At 60.0% G+C, this 25,467-nt stretch overlaps 2 protein-coding genes across 4 annotated transcripts in view; one reads left to right on the top strand and one right to left on the bottom strand.

Annotated features, from left to right (window-relative positions):
* CERK (ceramide kinase) overlaps positions 1-14,184 on the top strand; it is a 39,686-nt gene extending 25,502 nt beyond the window's left edge. Inside the window, exons 6-13 of the mRNA XM_074375778.1 lie at positions 169-314; positions 3,461-3,535; positions 4,337-4,489; positions 7,614-7,719; positions 8,275-8,351; positions 9,026-9,231; positions 10,225-10,433; positions 12,107-14,184. Coding sequence (XP_074231879.1) covers positions 169-314; positions 3,461-3,535; positions 4,337-4,489; positions 7,614-7,719; positions 8,275-8,351; positions 9,026-9,231; positions 10,225-10,433; positions 12,107-12,164 — 1,030 coding nt within the window. The 3' untranslated portion in view covers positions 12,165-14,184. The remainder of the gene's footprint in view (positions 1-168; positions 315-3,460; positions 3,536-4,336; positions 4,490-7,613; positions 7,720-8,274; positions 8,352-9,025; positions 9,232-10,224; positions 10,434-12,106) is intronic.
* Positions 14,185-17,312: 3,128 nt separating this feature from the next.
* Positions 17,313-25,467, bottom strand: part of GRAMD4 (GRAM domain containing 4) — a 68,573-nt gene continuing 60,418 nt past the window's right edge. For 2 of the 3 annotated variants that reach the window (XM_074375768.1, XM_074375770.1), the window contains 10 exons: positions 25,391-25,462; positions 24,904-24,947; positions 24,719-24,828; positions 23,884-24,038; positions 22,824-22,841; positions 22,242-22,386; positions 21,390-21,483; positions 20,624-20,708; positions 19,660-19,728; positions 17,313-19,395 (listed from right to left, as the gene is read on the bottom strand). In XM_074375768.1, the coding sequence (XP_074231869.1) occupies positions 19,291-19,395; positions 19,660-19,728; positions 20,624-20,708; positions 21,390-21,483; positions 22,242-22,386; positions 22,824-22,841; positions 23,884-24,038; positions 24,719-24,828; positions 24,904-24,947; positions 25,391-25,462 (897 nt within the window). In that variant the 3' untranslated portion in view covers positions 17,313-19,290. The remainder of the gene's footprint in view (positions 19,396-19,659; positions 19,729-20,623; positions 20,709-21,389; positions 21,484-22,241; positions 22,387-22,823; positions 22,842-23,883; positions 24,039-24,718; positions 24,829-24,903; positions 24,948-25,390; positions 25,463-25,467) is intronic. The other variant, XM_074375769.1, reaches the window with a different exon arrangement.

Genomic DNA, 25,467 nt, shown 5'->3' with positions numbered 1-25,467 from the left:
GGACCACACAGAATCGTTGGGTTCTCCCTGCAGGGCTTGGGCACAGACACGGAGGGTCTGAAGAGCTCTGACGAGGGAGGGGGTGTGAGCGGAGGCGGGAGGGGGGCCGTGCCGGCCGAGGGGCCCCCGAGGGCACGGCGCCAGGCCTGACCCTGTGTTCCTCTGCAGCATCGTCTGTGTGGGCGGCGACGGCATGTTCAGCGAGGTCCTGCACGGCCTGGTGGGCAGGACGCAGCGGGACGCCGGCGTGGACCAGAACCAGCCCCGCGCGGCACTGGCACCCAGCCCGCTGAGGATCGGCATCATCCCCGCGGGTGCGGAGGCGCAGGCGGGTGCTTGCTGGGCGGCCCGAGGAGGGGCGGGCTCGGGGGGCCATTCTCCACTAGCCCTTCAGGGTCATCCCTTTATCAAGCGTACTTGTCTCGCCGCACACCTGTCGCAGATTCTGTTGAGGGCCAGTTCTGGACCAGTTAGAGGACCCCTGCTGCCTGTGTGAAGGAGCCAGTCCTCCCTGAACGCCTGCGCCCCACCAGCCGCTCAGGCCAGCCCCTGGGGGACGGTCCCTGCTCTCTGGGAACCGGCCCTTTGCGGTGGTGGGGGCAGTAAATTGTCACAGAGGAGAAGGGGGCCCGGGGAGCAGGTGGCATCCTGGGACTGACCGTACCTGGAGCTGGGGTTGGGGCAGGAGGGCCTGGGGTGTAAGTGAGGCGGGGGGCTGGCCGTGTCCGAGGGGGTGGCTGGCTCGGCGTGTTTCGTGTGTCTCCGGGCAGCACCTAGTTCTTTGAAGAATCGCAGTGTTAAGCCAGGTAGAGGGTGAGGCTGGGGCTTTGCAAACAACTCAGCAGGAGGGAGCGCCTTCCACGTCCCCAGGTCAGGGCCGCAGCTGCAGGAGCCCTGGTGGGTGCCGCTCGGGCAAACATCCGAGTCCTGACAGCTGTGAATGGTGCTTCTGCCCTGTCATCTGGGTGAAGCTACAGGGCGCCGGGGCAAGGCTGCAGGTTTGCCCGCAAGGGCGTGGACAGTGGGGCTCAGAGGCCGTGCTGCTTCCCCATCAGGAAGTCTGTCTCCACTTGACCGACCGGGTGTCGTCTGTGTGACTGAGGATGGTCCCCTAAGCGGCTCACATGTTTCCCAGCTTTTCCTCTGAGTCAGGGTTTTGCGCTTTGTGAAGCTTGTACGTAGGGTTTCTGGGCTACGTGAAGTTTTCTATGTTCTAATCTGTTTTTCCTTTGTGCCTCTTACTACCATTTGCCCACGTAGCACTGATACCTAAAACCCTAAGCTGTTGAAGTGGTTAAAGACTGCAAGAGCTCACACAGACCCCGCACTGGGGGTGCTCTCGGGCAGACGCCCTCTTCTCCGTGCCCTGGGGTGGACTGACTCGTTCTTTGTGTGTTCTGGGCCTTGAGGCTCAGCAGACACACAGACCAGCATGGCACAAAGGGGTCTCCGATAGTGGCCGTGCTGCCGGAAAGACGCCGCTGGAGGTGGGTTTGGGTGAGGGGCCGGGAGGGGCCTCTTCCGATATGGAGTCCAGGGCCCCTCTGAGAGGTAATGGGTGAGGGCCCAGGCAGAGTGAGGCCGGGCCTAGGGTCAGCTGGGGCAGAGGGCAGCCATCGCACCAGCTGTGAGTTCAGGGTGGGGGCCGGGGGGCGGGAGGGAAGCCCTGGGTCACGGGTGAGCCACAGCGGGAGGAAGTCTCAGAGGCTGGTCGGCAGAGGGGACGTCTGACTGCCCTGGAAGGCCACCCCTGCTGTCTGCTCTAGAGCAGCTGGGGGTGGGGGTGCTGCCCAAGCCTTGGGGGCATGCTGTGCTGTGGACGCTGGGCGTGTGGCTGGCTGTGGCTCGGGCATGGTTTCAGGGGCAGGGTCAACAGGACTTTCTGGCGAATCTGATGGGGGTGTGAGGGGGAGGGGCCTCAAGGGCGGCCCAGTGACCTTGGCCTTGACAGCCCGTGGGGTCAAGGCGAGGAATCAGTGTGGGGGCCGAGAGTCCCAGTGCAGACCCCAGAGGTGTGGCTTGGGGGCCCTGAAGCCAGTGGGTGGAAGGGGGTCCCTGGCACCAGGAGGAGCAGTCCGCGACAGGTTAGGATTGTGGGGTATAGACGGTGTTTGATGGCCTCGGGGTGACCGTGGTGCCTCTGGACAGAGCGTGACTGGAGACCGAAATGGGCTGAACCCACGTCCTGAAGGCACCACTTCAGATGCTCAGAGTCGATTCTGATGTTTTATAAATTCAACTCTCTGCCCATTGGGTGTCAACTCAGCAGTGTTAGCAAGTCTCTGGGAAGACACCATCCTTTGTGTCTCCTGCCTCGGGCCCACGTGCTTCGTCTGAGCCCCTGCCTGCCGCAGGGGTGCCGTGCCCTCGGCTCTGATGAAAACCAGCTCAGAGCATAGCCCGCTGCAGGGCCCGAGCTGGCAGACGGCAGGCCCGGGGGTCTCAGACTCGCGGCCCAGCTCTCTCCCCTCTGCCACCTCTGGGGACCCAGGGCCCTCTCCACCCCTCGCCTGGCCAGGCCTGCATCAGTCTGTTCAGAACCACGGGCTTTCAGATGTCACTAGGACAAGGGACTTGTGGAAGGTTGTGGGGCCTGCGGCCGCGCGGCCTCGCCTGTCGATGCCACGGGGTTTCCTGGGGGATCTCGGGCCGCGCTGCTCGTGCGCTGGAGGCTTGCTGTGCAGCTCTGGGCGCCGTCGTGCGGCTTATTCGTGGGAAGCCTAGACTGAGGTGCTCAGCTGCTCAGCAGGCGTGTCGCAGTTCTGGTTGCTCGGCCCCGTCCCGGGCCTCCTGAGTCGGCACGTCCGGGCGGGGCGGGACTCAGGGGTCTGCCGTGAGTAAGTGCCCAGAAGAGTCTGCCCCTCAGGTGGGGACCCGGCGCTGACGCAGTTAGAACAGGACAGGCCTAGGGAGGCCCGGCACCAGCTGGGCGCTCTGGGGTCACCCCTGCGTTACAGATGAGGGTGCAGGCAGGCGGAGGCTGAGCCCTGGGCCCAGCCCATGGGGTTCAGGGAGGGCCCTGCCGGCCCCTCACGACTGGCGGCCGCCGCGCCCCAGTGCCCAGCAGTGGCTCCCACCAGCACACGGCAGGCCCCCCACGGGTGCCCTTGCTGTGTGCGCTTCCCCCTCCCCCCCGGCCGCATCTCTGTGCTGAGTCCCTTCGGTCTTGTGGTCTGGGCCCCGTGTCGCGGCTGGGAGTGGGGCCGCCATGCGGAGCGCCAAGCTGTGTGCCCGCGGCTCCGCTCCCCGAGCCGGGGCACCATCTCCCGAAGCTGTGCGCGGAGCCAGCTGCCGTCTCCGCGGGGTCGGCCTCAGCGGTTGCTTCTGTAGCAAGCCGTACTCGTTCCTTCTCGCTCTGGGCCGTGGACGAGACAGCAGAGCACCCCCTCCCACACTGAACTGGAAACAGGTTACCACCTTAGCGACTCAGCGGTGCTCAGGACTCTCTCCCCCTCTGTAGGGTCGACAGACTGTGTGTGCTACTCCACCGTCGGCACGAACGACGCGGAAACGTCCGCCCTGCACATCATCGTGGGTACGCACCTTTCAGCCCTGCTGTCGGCTCGCTCAGCCCGGGGACACGCGGGCGGCCGTCTCTGGGCCGGTGCCCGCGGCCCGTCTGCCAGCAGGACTCTGTCTGAGCACTTTGCTGCCGCCTCCCATCTCATCCTGTCCTCCCACAGCCAGCAGTGGGTCCTCCAGAAATACAGGCGCTGCTCAGAGCCCTCCAGAGCCCCCTCCCTGAGTCCGGGGGTGCCAGCACCCCCCACCCAGGCCAGCTGTCCTCGGCGTCCCCATGCGCTGGCCAGATGTCCCCTGTGCATGGGGAGGATCCCTGCACTCTGCCCTCCTCCCCACTCAGACCTTCCTAGCCAGACCCCTACCTCGCTGCCCCTCTATTACACTGCGGGCCACACTGCTCAGAGCTGTCCAGGTGCCTGCGGGACAGATCTGTGGCTCCCCTCCCGTCCCTCGTCCCTGCTGGCGGTGCTGCTCACCTGTCACCCACACTCCCGGAAAGGCTGTGTTTACAGATGGTGTGTACGATTTTACATGTTAGCTGCCATGTGCCTTTTCTTCATCGTCAAGTCCACCTTCCTTGCAGTTAGTGGCATTTAGCAAGCTTCACAGACACGTTGTTTTTCCGGCCTCAACAGAACAGCTCTTCCAAGCCTGTTCTGGGAATTTCAGTCGAGCGGGAGCCCCGGCGCCAGGAGAACAGACTGTTGCTGGGACGGCCTTCTGCGTATTTTACACTTGAGTTTAAAGTGACTGCCTCCGTGCCGGCAGGAGGGCGGAGGGGTGCGGTTTCCAGCCCGAGGCCTCTCTCCCGCAGGGGACTCGCTGGCCATGGACGTCTCCTCCGTGCACCATGACGGCGCGCTGCTGCGGTACTCAGTGTCCTTGCTGGGGTACGGCTTCTACGGGGACATCATCAGGGACAGCGAGAGGAAGCGCTGGATGGGGCTCGTCAGATACGACTTCTCAGGTAACTCAGAAACGCGGGCCGGGGGCTTCTGTGCTCTCTCTGCTCGCGATTGGGCCCCGCTCATGGATGGGCACCAAAGCCGTGTGGGGCCGACGGGTCCCTGGGTGCCGACGGGGCAGGGCCGGCCGCCCTGACCACCACCGCCCTCGGTCACAGGCAGCTCTCATATGTGACCAGACCTGCAGCGAAGAAGAAATGGAAGTCGATCCAGATGGTACAAAAAAGAGACAGGCTGCACGTTTCAGGTCGCGTGCAGCGTCACCCTTGCAGCATTTAAGTGCAAAAAAGAAGTTTGAAAGGGTGTAGGGTTCAAAGTTCCACACTTGTTGCTCAGGTGAACTCCTTGGCTGTATTTAATGAGTGTCATTTACCTGGTCACTGCCCTCTGTGGTTTGCTTTTGGGTAAATTTATTAGACACACTGGGGAGATACTTCGGGTTCCGTTTCAGATCTCCTCGAGAAAGCAATTAGCAAAATAAAGCAACATTCACACCGTACTGTCATGTAGTAAGTGTGCGTGGCATTGTGTGTAAAAAAGGTACCCAGCTTGGTTTAAAAATGCTGGCCACCACCTGAGCCTTCAGGAAGTGGTCATCTTTGCTGCTGGCGGGTCTGGCCCCGATGGGGAAGGCTGCTGCCCGGTCAGGGTGCTGCTTCTGAAGGCTGGCGAGGCTATGTCAATGTCTTAAAATAAGACAGCAGTGAAGTTTGCCACCTCGAGTAACTTCCGTGAACAGTTTCTCTGTAGCAGGCAGTGCTGTTTGACAGCATGTTACCCTCAGTGGAACTTCTTTCAAATTTGGAGTCAGTCCTCTCAGACCCGGCCGCTGCTTCCTCTGCTAAGTTTACGCACAGTTCTCGGTCATTTCAACAGTCTTCACAGCGTCTTCACCAGGGACAGAATCCGCCTCAAGAAGCCGCTCTCTTTCCTTACCCGTCAGCAGCAGCTCCTCCTCCGTTCAAGTCTCTTCCCGAGGCTGCGGCGGCTCAGTCCCGTCTCCGGCTCCACGTCTAGTTCTGGTCTCCTGCCGTTTCCGCCACGTCTGCAGTCACTTCCTCCACCGACGTCTTAAGCCCCTCAAAGTCGTCCGTGCGGGTGGGGACCAACTTCTTCCAAACTTCCTGTGAATGTTGGTATTTTTACCTTTTCCATGAATCACAAATGTTTTTAGCCGCATCTGGAATGGGCGGCTTTCCAGAAAGTTCTCAGTGGACGTTGCTCAGATCCATCAAAGGAGCCACTGTCTGTGGCAGCCACAGCCTCACGAAAGGTATTTCTTAAAGAATAAGACTCGAAAGTTGACGTCACCGCGGAACGGCTGTCGTGTTGCAGGCATGAGAACACGGATCTCACTGGCCGTGCCCATCAGCTCCTGGGTGACCAGGCGCTGCCAGCGAGCAGCCGTATCTGACAGGAATCTTTTTTACTGAGCAGTAGGTCTCAACAGTGGGCTTCAGATACTCAGTAAACCGTGTTGCTAACGAGTATTTACAAACGAGCCTTGACGGTGCTTTTCTAGAGCTCAGGCAGAGTGGATCTGGCGTGAATCGTAAGGGCCTAGGGATTTCGGAATGGGCGCCGAGCAGTGGCTTCAGCTGGAAGCCGCCAGCTGCGTGAGCCCCTCACGAGAGAGCCGGCCCGTCCTTCGAAGCTTCGAAGCCAGGCGCTGACTTCTCTCCGGCTATCGAAGTCCTCAGCGGCGTCTTCCAATACAAGGCCGCTCTGTCTGCGTTGAAAACGCGAGGCTGAGCGCGGCCGCCTTCACGAGGGGTCTGCGCTGCATCCTGTGGAGAACCTGCTGCTCCTGCGCTGAGTTGCGAGAGAGACTTCTTCCCCGAACCCTCGTGAACCCACCTCTGCCGGCTTCACACTTTTCCTCCGCAGTGTCCTCGCTTCTCAGCCTGTACACAGTTGTAGGGAGTTCGGGCCTCGCCCGGATTTGGCTTTGGCTTAGGGGGACGTTGGGCTGCTTTGATCTCCTGTCCAGACCACTCAGACTTTCTCCGTGTCAGCAATTAGGCTGTTTCGCTTTCTTATCGTTTCTCATCGTGTGTTCGCTGGGGCAGCACGTTCAGTTTCCCTCCGGAGCTTTTCCTTTGCATCCACAGCCTGGGTGACTCTCTGGCACAAGACGCCTGGCTTTCAGCCTCTTCTGTCTTTCGACCTGCCTTCCTCACGAAGCTTAGTCATTTCTAGATTTTGATTTAAAATGAGAGACGCGGGACTCTCACTTGAATGCTTAGGGGCCATTGGGGGTTGTTAATTGGCCCACCTTCAATATTGTTGTGTCTCAGGGACTAGGGAGGCCTGAGGAGAGGGCGGGACCGGGGAACAGCAGTCGGGGGAGTCAGAACACGGGATGTGTATCAATTAAGTTTGCTGTCTTACACACGCACGGTTAGTCACGCCCCAAAACAGTGACCGTAGTAACATCAAAGGTCACTGATCACAGACGACTGCAACAAATATGATAGTAATGAAAAAGTCAGAAGTATTACAAGAATTACCAAAATATGACAGAAACAACGTGAGCAAAGGCTGTGGGGAGAGTGGCGCAGGGTTGCCGCAAACGTTCAACTTGTTTTAAGAAAAAATGCTGTCTCTGCGAAGCACCCCAAAGCCAGGTCTGCCTGTGTTAAGTTGAATAATTCCAAACATTAAAATCTAAACCCTTTGGGAGAGAAAGGAATGGTACCTTGGTGAACTTTATCCATTAAAAATGTCTACTTAATAAAACTAGCATGGTTTTAAAATTAAAACATAAGAAGTGCAAAGCTACATATTTATTAAAACCTTAATCTTGGGAACGGAATGATGAAGAACTTAGGAAAGCCAGGAGTCTCAGTTACTGAGCGGTGCCACGTCGTCGAGGCCACAAGGGGTCGCTGGTGGCAGAGATGTCCCCTTTGCCAGTGTGGAAGGCAGTGTGGTGGCCGGGAGCCTGCAGTCCCCGGGGTGGTGGCGGCAGCTGAGACAAGCGGGCGGGCCCTGCCTCCTGCGGACGCCCTGTCACCGGGTGTCTCGGGTCACCCATGCCCCCTGCCCTGCGGCAGCCGACGGTGAGGCCTCCTCCCTGAGAAGTGACGCGTGTGGATGTGTTTCTCCATCTTGCTCTGTTTTTAGGTTTGAAGACCTTCCTCTCCCATCACTGCTACGAAGGGACGGTGTCTTTCCTCCCGGCGCAGCACACGGTGGGCTCTCCGCGGGACGGGAAGCCCTGCCGGGCAGGGTAAGCACCTCCCTTGTGTGTTTTTGTTCAGATGATGCGATATGAGCCCAACGGGCTTCGGGCTCCTGCTGTGAAGTGGGTGCGCAGTCCTCGCAGTGTAGACCGGGGGGAGGAGGGTGGGTGCTGGTTCAGCGCGTCCAGAGGTCGGGGTCCTGCTACAGGCGGCCATGGAACTGACTATACGGGCCTCCTGTGCCCCCGCCAGTTGAGGGGCCCACCCTGTGGTCAGGAGGGGCCAGTCCAGACCCTGAGCCCCGGGGGCTGAGTGAGGGGAGTGGGCCAGCCAGTGGGAGCCCCTCCGCACATCTGTGCGGACTTGGCATCGTGGACTGTGTGTGACTAGATGGACGTACAGGTGTTCTGCTCTTTGCCGTGTTTATAAATGTCAGAGGAAGGCCTGATGTCTGCAGTTTTTTAAAGTGGATCTAATTTTGAAAACCCAACATGCGAGCAAAGTATTTTTAAGGAAAGCTTTTTGAACTTTCTGTCGCGTGAAGAGAGCTGGAACACTCAGGCGTGTGTCCACGCGTTGAAGGCAGGGCTCTCGTCCCCCAGGTGCTTCGTTTGCAGGCAGAGCAGGCAGCAGCTGGAGGAGGAGCAGAAGCGGTCGCTGTACGGCTTGGAGAGCGGCGGTAAGGCCCGGGCCGGCTGCGGCCCGGCCGGGACCCCAGTCCAGCCCGGGTTCCCCCACCTGCCCCGTCCGCCCCACGGCTCTGTGCCTGCTCCCGCTTTAGCTCCAGGCAGGGCATGCGGTGGCCTTTGCCAGATATTGTGGTCGTGCCCATCCTGCCAGGTTCCTCTGAAATACCATTGTGGTGCCAGTCTCTAGAATGTTCTGGAACGGGGTCAGTGGTTGTGCTCCGGGCTCGAGTAAAGTTTTCAGGCTTTGCTAGCCACTTGGAAGGGAGTAGGCTCGGCGCTGCTCCAGCAACTCCTTACGGACGCTGAAATTTGGATTTTGTGTCATTTTTCATATGTCACAAAATGCTTTTCTTCTTTTGATCTTTTTCCCCCACCATTTAAAAATGTGCAAATCATTCTCAGCTCACAGGCCTCACAAAACCAGGTGGTGAGCCAGATTTGGTGAGCCCTGCTTTAAAATCATCGTCCAAAAGTCCCAGATGAGGACCCAAGAACCAGCTCTGCCTTTCGGGAGCGACCTCAGAGCCCAGCAGCCGCACGGTTTTCTCTGTGTTGATGGCTGATTGCGGGGAGCGTTCATGGCAGTGATCCCGTCCCTGTCAGCTCAGGACCCCCACCCACCAGCTCAGGTTCCATGCAGTGTCTGCAATTCTTTCTGCTTCAGAGGAGGTGGAGGAGTGGAAGGTCGTCTGCGGGCAGTTCCTGGCCATCAACGCCACCAACATGTCCTGCGCCTGTCCCCGGTGCCCCAGGGGCCTCTCCCCGTCCGCCCACCTGGGGGACGGCTCTTCTGACCTCATCCTCATCCGGAAATGCTCCAGGTTCAACTTCCTGAGGTTCCTGGTCAGGCACACCAACCAGGGCGACCAGGTGAGGGCTGCGTTTCCCTCACGTGGGCCGGGCTGGCGGGCGGCTTCCGCCTGGGTGACCCCGTCTGTGCTGTAGGAGAGCCACTGTGAGGTCAGGGGGCGGGGCGAGAGATTTTTGTTTGCATTTCACCTGTTTTAAATTCTCCTTCGTAGCTACTTCTTATAAAGTCTCATCTAAGAAGGTAAAGTCCTTGAGCACAGGAACTAGGAGGTGGGAATGTTGACATGTTTTCCTGTCCTTTCTCTTGCTATTAACAGAGCAAAGCGATGCGGTGACATTTTATGTTGCCCTGGCGGGTCACTTACAAAATCTTGCCTCCCAGAAAGGAGCTCTGTGGAGACCCTTCCAGCAAACCTTTCCTTAGTCCCCGGCACCCTTGTGGTGACCCAGGGGAGACCCCGGGTCTGACAGTGCCCGGACAAGTGCAGCTGCTGGTCAGCCTCTGGTTTCAGTAAGATTTGTGGGTTTATTTACTTAAATTGTTTGTAAGATCTAGTCTGATAATGGTTTTTGTTGTTTTTTAATGGAGGCACTGGGGGTTGAATCCAGGACCTCTGCGTGCTAAGCGCGCTCTGCGCTGAGCTGCACCCTCCCCGCGGTGGTGTTTTTATGTGGCTTTTTAAGTAGAGGTGGTTGAGGAGATAAACAATGGTACAAGTCAGTGCTCGGGAAGCACAGAATTCTCTTTCTTTCCATTTTTAATCTTGTTAGGGGAGGAGGTAGCTAGGTTTCCTTGTTTTACTTGTTTTTGGAGGAGGTGCTGGGGACTGACCGAGGACCTGTGTGCTGATTAAACGCGTGCTCTCCCACTTGCGCTGCACCCCCCCCCCACAGAATTCTTTAAGAAGCCTCTGTCCCTGCGAGTGAGCCGGGTTTTAAGAGTCTGGGACGCGGGCCTGGGGGACTCCTCGTCTCCAGCTGTGGGACGGCAGCTTGGAGGCGGTCCCGGCCCCGGCCTCCAGGAACACGGCCCGTCTCGCTGTCTCTTGGTAGTTCGACTTCACTTTCGTTGAAGTTTACCGCGTCAAGAGGTTCCAGTTTGTGTCCCAGGCGGCGGAGGACGAGGACGGCAGCGTCCGGGGCCGTGGGAAGAAGCGGTTCGGGCAGATCTGCAGCGACCAGCCGCCCTGCTGCTGCGCCGCGCCCAGCAGCTCCTGGAACTGCGACGGCGAGGTCCTGCGCAGCCCCGCCGTGGACGTCAGGTGAGCGGGGCTCGGAGGCCGCCGCCGCGCCATCTCCGGCGCCACACGGCGTGGGGGCCTCGGGAAGATGCTGGGGGGTTCGCCGGTTCGGAAGCCCCCCACTTTGTTTTTCTCTTCCATGCCCTGCACCCCAGCCCTGGCATTCTTGCTCCCATCTCCTAATTAAGCAGACAAGCCGCCTTCGTGGGCACTTCCGAGTCCTGGGTTCACTGGACCCCAGGAGGTGGTTCTGGAGCCCAGCTGCAGCCCTGCCGAGGGCCTGGCACCAGGCTCACGCCCTGGTCCCGGGCCTGCTGGGCCCATTGCGCTTGGACTTGGAAATCTGTAGTCTGACTACACGTATCACACAACCATACGAGTGCAAGGCGAGTTTCTTCCCCGTGGACAGGTACAGTGAAGGAAGCTGGCTTTTGCAGTAGGCTATTGGTTGAGGTGTGGGTGTAAAACTTAGATGAGATTAGGGAGAATGGTAGGCTTGCAGAAGGACCCTGCCCCCGGATGGATGTCTTCAGGATCTTGGTCCGCTTGAAGGAGACCAAGCTGGACACTCGCTGATGGCAGCGGCGCGGGCGTCACATGAGGAAGGTGAGGGGCAGCTGGAGGCCCGCCTGCCTGCCACGTGGAAGGATGAGTGATGTGGTGGGTGTCCCTTTCCACGTGTCCAGTTACAGTGTGGAAGGTGACTTGTGTCCCTGTTGATAAGTCCCCACTTTTTGGCTTCTCAGCTGACCAGCTGCTGGTCCCAGCTTTGTCGTCTTACCATCAGCGTCCAAACGAAGCCATCAGGGGCCTGAGTCCCACGCCCGCCTGCTCCCTGTTCTTGTGACCAGGATGTGGTTAGTGTGGCAGTGGCTGCCCAGCTCACGTCTGGGGACCAGGGGCTACGAGCTGACAGGAAACCCCACCATGCCAGTCGTACGTGCAGGGATTCGGCTTCTGTAGACTCATTTTACGAGTTAAAGAAATGGAATTATTTTTCCTACTGGCTTATGAATTTTTGAAAATTAGGCAAGGCATTCTTTTGTGAAAAATATCTTAACTTGATAAATACTACGGTGCCTTGAAGAGTGAGTCAATTACGGGGTTTTTGTTGCTAAAGATCCAAGGAGGCTGTGACATCATTAATGAAATGGGAAGGTCGCCCTGCCAGCAGGGGGCCCAAGAGCCCACGCTGACCTCCGAGCCCCTCACCCATCACGTCCCGGAGCTGGTGTGGCAGGCAGGGGGGTCCCCGGGGACCTCGGCCCAGCCCTCCTCTCTGGCCATCATGGGGCTGCTTGTCTTCCATGACTGAAAATTTCCTGCGTCTCCTGCATGCGTGGGGCTGCCCTTCGTGGGACCCTCCCTGGGGCCTGTGCGGTCGGTGCTGATGAGGTCGGGGCAGTGGAGGCCTGTGGCTTTGTCACTCGCTGGCAAGTGTGGTGCTGGAATTAGAACCGGGTCTCTAGATCTCTGGGTTTCCGCTTGGCCACCAGCTGCCCTTTGAAGATGGGCCTCTCAGGGGTGTAGCTGAATCACTCTGCACCCCTGACCTGTCACTGCCGGGTGGGACCCGACGGCCGCGGTGAGACCCACTGTCCATGGTGAACGAGGCCCACCTCCGCCCTGGGCCGGCTGTGGGGCCGAGGGCCGGGGGATGCGCGGGGTGTGAGTGCGGCCCTTGGTCTCTGCAGGGTCCACTGCCAGCTGGTCCGGCTCTTTGCACGAGGAATCGAGGAACCAGGCAGCTGAGACACCACCTCGCGACGCCCGCCTTCCTGCTGTGCTCGGGAAGTGTGACGCTTACTTAAGGAAGTTACTGCAGACCAATTATGTTGATATACCTTTAAATTTAGAAATTTATTTTTGATAGTTAAATCTTGATTTTAGAAAAAATACCTTCTGTCACCAGTTCTGGGGCCACGTTTGGCATTTTCAGTTCTGTGTGAATCCCAGGGCTGCATGTGCTGTAACGTACTGTCAGCAGGCGGCACTGGCGGGCTTGGGGCGCCAGCTTCGCGACTGCAGCCGTGCCGCTGTGCAGATCTGACCATGTGAGTGCTGTGCATTGGGGGGGGGGGGGGGGCGCGGCGTCTGCAGGGCCGCAGGTGGGATTCGCCGGCTCGTTCTGGTGGCTGTGAGCCAGGCCTGGAGAGCAGTTGGTGGTCTTTGCCTGCGTCCTGGCTCATGGCCGGGCGTCGTTACCGGGCCCTCCCTGTCCCTGCAACAGCAAGGCAACACTAGTCCTGCTTCAGGTCACACTTGCAGAGCAGCCCGATTTAGCGCGAGGAGGGCGCTGACAGTGATGGCGCTGTGTCTTTACGCCCTCGGTTCTGGCTTTCATCCTAGGGCTGTTTCTGAGACAATCCAGCTGGGAGCAGGACCAAGGCAGGAGCTCTGGGACTGGCAGCTTGTAAAGCCCTCGCACGTGTCTTACTGCTTTAAATATAGAAAACCCGTGCTCCCTGGAGGCGCAGGGTGGATGGCAGAGGGCAGCTGCGCGGTGGGTGAGCTTCACGCCGAGGGCCCACCCCTGGGGCGAGGGCCCCACCCTCCGGGCTGACTTTGGTGCAGCCCCGAGGCTGTGTCCGTGGGCCAGGTTTGTTCTTTTCTCATCTTCACACTTAACTTCTTTGTATTTATTGCAAGTTTTGTCCTTTAAGCCAGAAGGCTGCCTGCGGGGTCCTGACTGTCGATGTTTCGGTTTGCTCCCCGCTCGGGGGCGGGGCGCTCCCTCCGGGCCTCGTTTGGTCTGTGCTCCCCGTGTGCGTGGAAGGGTGAACTCCTGAAGCCCTTCACTGGAAGCGTGAGAGGCTGCGGCGGAGACCAGCGGTGGCGCGGGGCCAGGCGGTGGCGCGGGCCGCCTGCGCACGCGGTGCATTCTCAGAATCGCTGGGAATGATTTCTGCTTTGCAGTTCACGTGAGAGCCCCCACTTCTTCCCTCAGTCCCGCCCAGGCCGGATGCGAGGGCAGCTTCAACAGCGGTTTTGATAGAGCATGTTGAGTGATCACGAACGTCAGAGGGGCCGATGATGGTGGGGGTGGGGAGCAAAGAGACGCTCCAGGCCCGCTGCTCCGCACGGGGGCGCGAGGGACCCCCGGGAGTCTCCATCTTTCTCATCCTGGTGAATGTTCCCGGTCGCTGGCCCGCCCTGGAATCCACTGCCAATTCTAGAAAAGCCATCCAGGCTGGAGGGTCAGGACTTTACGTTCTGCGAGAAACCAAGCCGCACTACGTGGCTCCCGGGTGGCTTTGGCGAGAATCAGTGACCACGTGCTGACCTTGGACATTGTGAACCTTGGAACTGTTCCTGGGGGTCGTGTGACTGTTGGGGCCCGTCCCCCTCATCCCCCAGAGTTGCGGAGGACACATCACGGGACCGTAGACCTTTCAGACCTCCCTGCACGCCAGGACTCTGGCCCAGCGACTACATCGCCTGCAGTCTTGATTTTTTAAGAGAAAAATCAGAACCAATGGCTGGAGAGTGAGCTCTCAGGATCACGGAGAGGCACTAGTCTAGGTTCTAACTTCCTTCGTGGCTCGGTGCGAAAGGGGCAGCAGCTACGCCCAGGCCCTCTTCCTGGTCGCCCGGATTCCGAGGTGAGGGCGTCGGTGGGCGTCTGACTCTGTCTCTCCCGTCTCCTGTCCCTGGGCGGTGTGTGTGGGGGGGTATCTTAATTTCCCTTCTAATCTTGCTGGATTCAAGGTTAGAAAATGGCATATTCACTCTGATGTGTTCGAGAAGAGAAATAAAGTTACTTTGGGCAGAATTTGGCTTTTTTTCCCTCTTACAAGTTCCTGTTATTTTCAAAGCAGTGTTTTCTGTGAAAACACGTACAAGTTAAAGAACGAGACACGGGGAATGATGGTGTGTGTCCCTGCCCCCCACACCTGGCCCAGCGCCAGGAAACCGGACTTCAGCCCAGAGCTCCCCGCGGTCCCACGTGGACCGAGCCTCCCCGGCCTCCTCCCGAAAGGTGACCATTTTGAAAGCTGAGTGTATCATTCCCTTACTTTTTTGTGCAAGACAGCCAGACCATGGCACCAAATATGCCACTTGGGCACAAGGACTGCTTAGAGCAGAAGGCAGTTAAGCAGCAAGTGCAAAAGGAGCCCTCTGCCCTCCCCCGCCTGCGGGGAAGGACAGCCCTTCCCCGGGGAGGGGCGCCCCCGCTCTCCGGAACCACTTTCAGCACTGGAGACCGTCCACACTGAGGCGGGTCCGTGCAGACGGGCCTCAGTGAGACCGCGCTCCTGTGCCCTTAGCCTCCCCCGCTCGCAGTTCCCCAGCGGTTACTTTTACCCCAGAAGCCCAAGCTGCCTTTCCTTTGTCTTGTCTCTTCCTGATTAATTTACGGCCCTTCATTTTTTGTTGTTGTTGGGTTTTGTTTTTTTAATTGAAGTACATTCCGTTTACAGTGTTGCATCAATTGCTGGTGTACAGTATGATGTTTCAGTCATACACATACACACATGTATTCCTTCTCGTGTTCTTTTTCATCATAGGTTACTGCAAGGTATTGAATATAGTTCCCTGTGCTGCACAGTAGAAGCTTGTTGTTTATCTATTTTATATATAGTAGTTAGTATCTGCAAATCTTGAACTCTCAATTTATCCCTTCCCACCCCCTTTCCCCCCGGTAACCATGAGTTTGTTTTCTCTGTCTGTGAGCCTGTTTCTATTTTGTGAATGAGTTCATTTGTGCTTTTTATTTTTATTCCATATATGAGTGATATCATATGGTATTTTTCTTTTTCTTTCTGGCTTACTTCACTTAGTATGACAGTCCCCAGGTCCATCCATGTTGCTGTGAATTTTATTCTTTTTCATGGCTGAGTAGTATTCCATTCTACATATAACCACATCTTCTTTCTCCAGTCATATGTTGATGGACATTTAGGTTGCTTCCATTCTTTGGCTGTTGTTAAGTAGTGCTGCTATAAACACTGGGGTGTGTGTGTCTTTTCCAATTAGCGTTCCCCCCAGATATTTGCCTGGGTATGGCCCTTTATTAAAATGGTACATAAGGCTCTGGGCCTAACCACCTCTTTGGGTCTCCACTGTTTCTCTAAAAAGCCTCCAGGCACATAAAAATAAATTTACACATTAGTATTTAAAAAATTGTATGCCTTTTCTTCTAGTTTGCCTTTTGTCAGTTTGATTCACAGGCCTCAGTTCCTGAATCTAAGAGGGTAGGAGAAAGGTTTTTCCCTGCCCTATGTGTTTATTCTCAGATGGTGTATTCAGTTTTGCAGGTTTTGCCCTTTATTTAAAGGCATTGTACTGCGTGTCATTTCCTGTAACTGTCATTCTGTGTGTTCTGAGAAGACCTTGTTATCATAAAACTGAGTTTCCTATGTCTGTGAACATCATGTGTGTTTCCATGTGTACGAAGCTGTGTGTCTTCAGTAGAGGTCGACAATCTTCCCGTCAGTCTCTTTACTCTGTTTAGATTTGTTCTTAAAAACTTCCTGTTTGCAATCTGTTATCCTTTAAAATGTGTTTTTGCACAGAAATGCAGTTGTTTTTTATTTGTCAGATTGTGTCCAGAACACGTGCCTCTTAAATGGTTTGTAGATTTGGGGCTTCTGTAATCACGAATCTCTGAGGCTCTTCTCTATGGTTTTGTTGTTGGTGTGAGGCCAGCCTGGGACAGTGAGGGCCACGGGGCCCCAGAGGGAGGAGCTGGGCTTCTGGTTGCAGGGCTTCTGGGGGCAGGTCGCAGCCAGCTGGGCGGCTCTCCTGCACACGACAGGGTCTTGGATCCTTCCGCTCATGCGCAGCCCTGGCCTACGGGCAGTGGCTGCTCCCCGTGCCTCCTGTGGTCTCCAGGGTCTACACCTTGGTAGCCACCCCCTCGCTCCAGTCCCTGTTACAGCCAACAACTGTGGAGTCGGCTCTGCCTGCTGGTTACCGTGAGGTGAACGGTATTAACCACAACCCTTGGCTCACCACGAACACCCCTCTTTCGTCAATGTGGGACCTTCTCTATTTACCCTACGTTCATCAGATCCACTCACCGACGCTGCTGTAAATAGTACGTTCCTGTGTTGTCAGGATTCACCAGGCAGGGGCAGCCTCCCGGGATGCTGGGTGTGTGCCAGGCCCCAGGGATTGTTCGTCGCTGCTGCATCCCAGCCCCTGGAACAGCCCTGGTGGTGGATGGATGGATGGATGAAAGGATAGGTGGACAGATGAACAGGTGTGGTGTGCGAGGCCACAGCTCTGAGAGTGGAGCTGGCCCACCGGACCTGGTTTCCATCCAGCTCTGGCCACTCCCTGGGACCCAGGCAGTCCTCTGCCTCTCAGGGGTTCAGGGTGCAGGAAGCTGGGTGCCCTCGGGTGTCTGTGTGCAAGCCCAGTGGCTGCAGTAGCCAGGTGGGTTCCTGCATCCTTCTGTGTCCAATGTCAGTGACCAGACAGCTGAGCCACAAGTGCCATTAAGGCCACCTCTGAGCAGGGCCCCTCAGCCTGAGACCTCAGGGGGAGGGCCAAGGGCAGCACCTGGTCCCAGAGATGCCCACGGCCCCCAGGGAAGGCACCTCTGGGTGGGGCCAGGACCTGGACCCCAAACTGAAGGTGCTGCTTCTGCCCCATCTCTGGGCACCCCCACCGCCACTCCCCGCTGCCCCGAGCACTGGCCCCTGCATGCCCCTCCCTGCCGGCCACCAGCCACCAGCCTCCCAGCTTCTCGCCATCCCCCTGGACACCCACCTCACTCCTTGGCCTTGTTGCCGAAATCCCTACTGCCCCTCAGTGCTAGTGGCCACAGGGGCCCTGGGCCACCCCAAGGGGCCAGTGGTGTCAGCCTGTCCCAGTCCAGCCGCCCACAGTGCATGGGGACCCTACCAGCAAAACCGAGCTGCCCCCCCGCCCCTGAGCACAAAGCATTTCAGGTTTATTTAAATAAAAATTATAATTTATACAAGACTTTTTCTTTAAACAAGGTTTTCTTTTAAAAAAAAAAAGTTACAGCGTTTTTTTTCATCAGTTCATACAGTACAATCCTTTGTTGAACAAAAGTTACACAGGTAACGATTATGTACAGATTCAAAATAGACTCAAGCTTCAGACATAAAAAATTTAACATTCATTCTAGTTCAGTGATTAGTTGCAGAAATTAAGTATCTGCCCAGATTCACACAATTCAATAAAAGCTGCAGGTCCCCTCTGTCGGGGAGCCCCGAGCCTGCACAGGTGTGCCCTCTTCCTGACAAAGGTCCTGGGCTCCCGGGAAGGGCCTGCCAGCGGCCCCGCACAGCTGGGGGCAGCACCCCCAGCACGTGGTCAGCCTTCATCTCCCTCCGTCTTCAGAAGGGACTCCCGCCAACCACGCCGCTCTGAAGAGGGCAGGCCGCGCTGCAGGGCCCGCCCGCCCCACCTGGGGACAGGGGCCTTACAGGGACACGCGCTGGCCCCACGGCAGCCCCGAGGGAGAGGATTTAAACAGCATCCCGGACTCCCTGTCCACTGCAGCCGTTCCTGGGCCAGTTCAGCCCCCCTGCTTTGCCTCAGGCACAGGCTGGGTGTGTCCCCAGGGCCTCAGGGGCCCAGGAAGACCGGTCCACCGGCGCTGACCATGGGGCCAAAGCCAGGGTCAGGGTGGGCTCTGCCTTCATCTACTAAAGATCAACCTGCAGAATCACCCGAATGCCAAGGGCCGTGTGACTGAGAGCCGGGCGGGCCCTGGGGCTCCAAGATCTCACCCAGGGGCTGGGGCGTGTGCTTCGTCTGGCTGGTGGGCAGGTCCCCCCTGTGACGGGGTGACAAGAGCGATGCCACCAGCAAATGAGGATCAGAGCAAAGGTAAAAATTACATCTGAAAAATGATACAAAAATAAGAAAAACAGCTTGCTCTCTGTAAAAAATATAATCTTCTGTTTCTTCAAAAATCCACCTCAGCGACACCCAGAGGACTCAGGACAAGCCAAGGAACCAGAGGGGCCCGCACTGAACATGTGCTGAGCGGGAAGGCGGCCTCACTGGCCTGGCGGGCTCCTCCCGTGTCCCTCTCTGAGGCCATTGTGCTGTCCCCACGCCCCGCCACCTTAAAGGGCTGACCGGTAAGAACCGGGCCTGGGAGACACCTGCTCCGGCCTCCAAGAGGGCTGGGGCTTCATTGCGTGTGTGGGCGCCGGGGCTGCGGCTCCAAAGCCCTGGTCCCTGCTCACGGCTGTGCCCCGAAGCCGGCGGCTCCTAAGGACCCCCGTGCAGCCCGCAGGGGCAGGCTGTCCGCTCCCACCCCGAGCCCCTCCCTCCCCGACCCGGCCTGGAGGCCAGCGCGAGCCCCGAAGCCCGGTGCCCCCGACGCGGCTGCCCTCCTGGGCCCCTGCGAAGCGCGGCGTGTTGAACGGGTGCGCTGCCCCACACACCAGTGTCCTGGTCGGATGCCCAGGACAGGCCTCCTGGCTGGGACACGCACGGGGTCTCCCCTGAGGGCTGGCTGCTCACGGTGGCTGCTAAGGGCCCTCTGCACCCCTCGTCGCCAACGTCCTTCACCCAGGGAGGGGCCGCGCGTGCTCCTCAGTATGGCTTTGGTGCGGAAGAGCTGCTGGCCCCGAGGCCTGGCTGTGCGGCCAGCCCCGCCCAGGCGGGAACAGAGGAGCAGCTGTGCTTGGCGCGCGCACTCTGTCCCGTGTGTCGTCCTTCCCGGTGGCCTCCGAGGCCCCTCTGCCCTCTGTGTCCACAGACGTCCACGAGACGGGCCTCCCTTGAGAGCCCCACCCCTGTGCGAGGGGTCTGTGAAACGCAGGGTCAACACAAGAGAAACCACAGATCGGGGGATTATTGCAAAAAATCACGAGGATGTCCAATTTTTCTCCACTACCAAACTGCTGAAAAAAGAAAAGCTTCCAGCCACGTCCGGGACCCGACACTAGCTGTCACTGCCGGCCGCCGCCGCCGCCGTAATCTTCATGTACTGGCTGAAGATGGTCTCGAAGGCCTCGTCTCTGTGCACCATGGCCCCGAACACCAGCGGCTGGCAGGAGGGCGCACTGTCGGTGAGCCCGCCCTCGGCCAGGTCCACGCGGCCCCGAAGCCCGGCTCCCAGCACCACCCCTCCCTCCCTGGGCACCTGCGCTGGGCTCAGCCTCAGGGTCCCTGCTGCCCAGGAGGGAGGGGCTTCCCAGGCTGCTCCATCCAGCTGCAAACCTGGCCAGCCTGGGGCTCTGAGCTCGCCCCAAGAATGTCCCCGCGCCCACCCACCCCCTCCTTGCCCCGCCCTGCCTCGCCCAGAACTTACTTTCTGGGTTGATGGCGTCGACACGGCAATCCCCATGCCCGACCCCGGGAGGACAGAGAGGACCTTGTACTGAAAGCCAACAGCACGGGCGTCACCTGGGGACAGGGACGTTGCCCAGCCACCCCCCACCCCCCCACGCCCCAGGGTATTCTCCATGGAGCCCCAGATGGCAAGGCCCATGCGGGCCCGGGCCTTCCCAGCCACAAGAGGACAAGGACGGACTGTGAGTCAGAAACCAGGCCTGCAAGCGCCCCATCCCGCCCTGGCACTAACGGCAGGGCCGCCCCGGGGGAGCACCGCGTGTGAGCAACAGGCCCCTGCCCGGTCTTGCTCCTCAGACCCTGCCGTCCACACGCCTTCTCTCTGGGACGGAGGGACGGACGGAGAGTGGGAGGGATCTGTCGTAGCCACGGCGCGGGTGCCCCTGACACACCACTAGAGGGAAGCAGCTGCCACCAAGCTGACCACAGGGCCCCCCCACGGTGCTCAGAGGGGCACGGGTGGGCCCGGCTCCCCTGCCAAGTCTGTGTGTCGGCCCCTCCTCCGGGCACTGCACACACCTGTGCCTGCCCCAGACAGGACGGACAGTGCTAGAAGACACTGGAGCAGGGGCAGCCTGCCCTGAGGCACCGGGTCAGGGACAGGGGCAGACTGCACAGCGGTTGGAGCGGGCTCAGGGCCTGGGCCCACCTCACCGCGCCTCCCCTCCTGTCTGCGAGAATGCCGGTGCTGGTCCCCGGGGAGGGCCAGCAAAGGAGAGGAAGCCCGCGGTGCAGGGACACTGCCTGGCGGCGCCGCAGGGTTCTGCAGAAACACCTTCTGGAAGGGGAGCCCTGATGCGGGCAGGGGCGATGCCGCCGGAGTCTCCAGAGGGCACCCCCATTCTCAACGCACCCGACCTCCAACTCAACCATGTGTTCCTAAGCCTGGGGGGGGGGCATGGCAGGGCAGGGGCTGCACCCACCTTCTGGATGTCTGTGATGTCCACCAGCTTGATGACTTTGTTTCTCTTGGAGGAGCCGGACTTGGAGCTTTCAAAGCACAAGTAACTACCCGGGGCAGGAGAGGAGGGAGGACAGAGCCCAACCCAGCACGTGAACCAGAGGGGACCCTGCCGGCCGCTGCCACCCCAGCCCCAGACGGAGGCCCCCCCAACCTGCCACAGTGTGCTGGCCTCTCACAAAAGATTTTACTTTTACAAAGGTCTCAGGGCTTTTCGAGTTAAAAACCCACTGCTCTGTGCTGGCCCTGACTCACGTTCCTATGACAGGCACATCACTGAGACCCCGACCAGAGATGCGAGTGTCCCGTAGGCCCAGCCAGGGGTCTACTCAGCCAGTTCCCCCCAAGAAAGGGTAGAGGGGGAGGGGTGGCTCCTTGGCTGAGGGTAGGGGATGAGGTGGCCGAGGGCCCCCAATGCTGAGAACAGAGCCCACCCTGGACCTGCTCCCCCACCTCCCACGCCTGGCTGCCACGCCCCAGAAGGAAACTAACTAAGATCCTGCCTGCTGCCCCGGGGCTGGGACCCCTGTGGGCGGGACCGCACAGCTCCAGCCACGCGGCTTGAGCAGCCCAGACCAGGGCCATCCCGGGGCCTGGGGAAGGGACGGCACTGCCGGCTCAGGCCGGTCACAGGACTCGGGGGCCCCAGCCCCGGGCCGCCCTGGACCTCTAACCGTGGGGGTCACAGCACCCGCAGCCCACCCCGGGGATGCGCCCGCCTCACTCACTTCTCCGTCACGTACAGGACCCCGTTTCTGATGTAGTCGGTCGGCATCTTCCGGTCCCTGTTGATCAAGCAGCAGCGCCAGCCGTTCTCACACACTGAAGGGGACAACATGGCCGTGACTTCCCCGCTGGAAAGAGCCTCCCTCTGGTTTGACCTTGGAACCATCAGTGCTGGCTTTTCAAGGACCGACGTTCATCCTCCACCCAGGGTGGGAGGAAAGGGGGATCACAGACAAAGTGGCGACTGAGAGCACCTGGGCAGCAGGCGCTGCCCCTCCCCCAGGAACGCACAGGACTTTGTGTGGTTTTTAAAGAACAGCTTGATTTAAATCAAACTGCAGCCCTGGCTCTCAGAGCACATGGTTCGTGGTCCAGGTCCGCAGGACGAGGGTTCAGGAGGTCAAGACTGGAATTCTCCCAAGTTTGCTTTCTGTAGCTGGTATCACACACGGCAGGTGCCAAAACACTGAAGGCCCCTTCGGCGAGAGCCCAGCAAGGTGGGCACTTCAGGGAGGACAGGATGGCCAGGGCCCTGGGCTCCAACCTGCCTGTCACCACCCGGCTCTCCAGGTAGCCCCAGTGTGCACCAGCTTATCCAGGGCAGGACTGGGCAGCACCGGCACGCGTGACCCTGAGGCTGGGATGCCCGCTTGGTGGGCTCTGCTCGGGGGCAGGCTGCCTGCCTTTCTGCTGTCAAACCACTCACCGCAGGCCTACCTGCCCCTCCAACCCGCCCACCCAGCAAGTTCAGGAAGAAGATGGCAGGCAGCTCTCCTGGGTCCCCGCCGCCAGGCCCCCGGCCCTGGGGCAGGGCAGCCCCACCTGGCCTGAACGCGGACGTGTCCCGCACGCACCTGCCAGCGGGCGCTCGCTCTCCGTCAGGTTGAAGATCTCATGGAAGTTGCCCTTCCTGGTGCCGTGGACGCGGCCGGGGTCCTCGTCCCTGCTCAGGCCGGCGGGTGCGCTGGAGGCGTAGGTCCGCGAGGCAGCGGTCTGTGGCTGCCGAGAGCGCACAGGCCCGTCAGCCCCGCGGCCCGACGGCGGGCAGGGGGGCCGGGGTGCGCGCGGCCTCCCCGGGGCCAGCTGCAAGCGTGGACGAGGCGAGAGGCAGGGGGCACCCAGGTGTGGGGTGCACACCCCCCAAAAGGCCCGTTGGTGCCTGGTCCTCGTCCCACAAGCCCTCCTTCTGGGCAGAGAAGCCCAGCTGCTGGGGAGGGGGCTGCCCCTCTCCCCCGGTGAAGTCACTGCCCCCAGACGCTGTGCTGAGCCCAGCCCAGCACATGTGGTCCAGCAGCTCATGCCAAAATTTCAGAAACCAGAACCGGCCATGGGACAGGCCGCCAAAAGCAGCAATAGTAAGTCAAACAGAGTCAAGGCACTGCACCTCACAGCATCAGGGCACAGCGGGAAGAGGCGGTCCCACACGGACACCGTACCTTGTCGTGCGCTGACAGCTGGCCGGAAAGGTCAACAGACACGTATGACCGAGACAAAAGAAAAGGCGGGGGTCCACGTGACATGAGGTCATAAACACCAGCTGAGTGAGCTGTACGTGCTGACACAGGGCCCTGCGACACCCTGGCGGGGCGCCCTCCGCCCCGGGAAGCCCACTGCCCAGCCCCCTCCAGTCTGTGACTGTTAGGGAGAGCCAGACTGGCTGCTCCTGTGCCTCACCCCTCAGGTCCACCTCCGCCTGTATGACCAGAGCCATCCACCGGCTCACCAAGGTGCGGGCTGCTCCGGCCTGCCCACCTGCACACCTGGCTTATGAGTTTGGGTCCTCAACAAGCTTTGTTGTCCAAGAAACTACACTTGACCCAGAGCTTCCCTTCCACTGATAGAAGCATCGATGGGTCACTGGACACTCTATCCTTAGGGATCACTTACACACCAGACTGAAAGCCAATGCCACTTCCTCCAGGAAGCCCTCCTACACCACCCTGGGAGTCCTACTGAGCCCAGAACCTCCCCACTCGTCTGAGACCCCAAGAAGAGGACCAAGGCCAGCCTGCCCACCACGTCCCGGCTCTGGACACAGTGCCAACGCCCACCTGGCCTTCCACTATGAATGAAACAGGGCCCCAGTCCCAGCCTGTGAGCATAAAACATGCCCACCTTGGCCCTGTTGCCAGAGCCTCAGAGCCGGGGACAGCAGGGACCCAGCACCTACCCACGGAGTGGTCACTCCCAGGGCTCCCTGGTCCCAAGGCCCCCAGGTCCTTGACAGTCAAGGCCAATGCCCCTCCCCTTCCTGCCTTTGGCCTGGGGTCAGCCTGGCTCAGCAGGGTCTACTCCCCAGCCAGTCTGTGGGCGGGTCCCTGAGGGGCCTTCAGGTGGCTGGGCCCCCAGACGTCCGTCAGGGACCTTGGGAGCAGCAGAGCCCCTCAGTCATCTGTCTCAAGGGTCCCAGAGAATCGGGAGACCCCAGCACCCTTGCGGGCCGGGTGTGAGGGGGCGGGGCTGGGCCTGGTCCCTCCCCGCCCGCGCGGGGCCTACCCTGCGCGACATGGCGGCGCTGGAGCGCTCCTTGAGCTGGGGGTCGGTGGGGAGGCTCTTCCAGATGATGTAGGGGGTGTCGTACTTGGCCCGCAGCCTCGGGCAGCGCTTGAAGATGAAATCGATGAGAAAAAACTTGACTCCAGCGTAGAGCCCTGGAGGAGCAGACGAGGCGCCGTTCCACCCGAGTGCTCCTGCCACCTCCCTGGTGACACTGAGCAGCAGCCATACCACCTGCCCAGCAGCTCAGGGCAAACCCCGACCCGGCTCCCTGCCCCCCCCCATCCACCACAAACCCTGCCGTCTCCGCTTCCTAAACCCCCAGGACCCGCCCACCCCCAGGGCCCACCGCACACGCCCTCTGCCCCGGCCCACGACTGTCCCTGACCCCCTCGAGCCCCCCACACCTGGCACACACTCTGAGGCTCCCCATGCTGCAGGCCCCCCCCCCAACGCCATCTCCCACCCCAGGTCTCTCCTGCCTTCACGCCTGACCTCTCACGTCCCTGACGCCGTCCCCTGAGAGCCCACGAGCCCCCGAGTGCTCAGAGGTGACCGTGGCACCCACCCAGGGCCTCGGGTCCACCAGCGCCTCCCCCTCAGCTGGCAGAAAACAAGTTTGACCTAAGAAACCGTAGCAGTGCCTCCACACGCCGTGGCCTTTGTTCCTCCCAAATTCAGACGTTTTGATAAAAAGCCCCTGGAAGAGGCATGGAGGGAGGAATGCCTCCTTCCTGGTGGCCAAGGCCTGGGGCAGGTGTGTGGGATCGGCAGGCGCCTGGGCCCTGGGCTGCACCGTGGAGCGGCAGGTCTGGCCAGGCGGGCATCTCCTTACCCACGGCCAGCCCCACCAGGCGGTAGGGGAAGAAGCAGGAGGCGAGGAAGGCGGCCCACAGTGCGATGTACAGCTTCTGCGTGATCTCGGGCTGGACCCACATAAACAGGCTGCAAGGGAGAGGGCCGGTCAGCCGGGCGGGGCCGCACCCACGGCGTGGCGGGAGGGCCGGAGGGCCCACTTACTTCTTGATCTTCTCCAGGACGTCGGCCATCTTGCCAAAGAGGTTCTGTGGGGGCAGCGGCTGCGTCACGACAGACCCCCAGGGCCGCGCGGCCATGCCGGGGGGGCGCACAGCACCTGGGAGGCCGCAGCCGGAGCCCAGAGCCCTGTGGCCCCACCCAGCTGCTTCAGCCTCAGGGCTGAGTGCCCGGTCTGGTCTGAATCTCAGATTAACAGGCTGATCACCACGGGGGCCCCAGGCCCACACTCTCTCGGGAGCCTGTCTGGCTCTGGTCGGGAGGGGCTCCACCAGCTGGGGTGCTGGCCGCCACTCGAAGCCAGGGGGACCCTCTCCACCAACCAGGTGGTCTTGGGTGTCAGCGAGGGACCAGTGGACAGGCTGACTGCTGAGCTGACAGTGGACGAGCCGGGCCTGGAGTTCTGGGGTGCTGGGGTCCCCCCACTGGACAGGCTCACCCGGAGGCACCCGGCCAGAGCCCGCAGCAGTACCTGGGCTTTCTGGGCGACGTCCAGCACGAGCTGGAACTTCTCGGACACGGTCAGGTCTTCCTTTGGAGGCTCCTTCA

The sequence above is a fragment of the Camelus bactrianus genome, chromosome 12 (assembly GCF_048773025.1).
Source record: "Camelus bactrianus isolate YW-2024 breed Bactrian camel chromosome 12, ASM4877302v1, whole genome shotgun sequence".
In the NCBI taxonomy this organism is placed as follows: domain Eukaryota; kingdom Metazoa; phylum Chordata; class Mammalia; order Artiodactyla; family Camelidae; genus Camelus; species Camelus bactrianus.
This window is presented reverse-complemented; position numbering and strand designations above follow the sequence as displayed.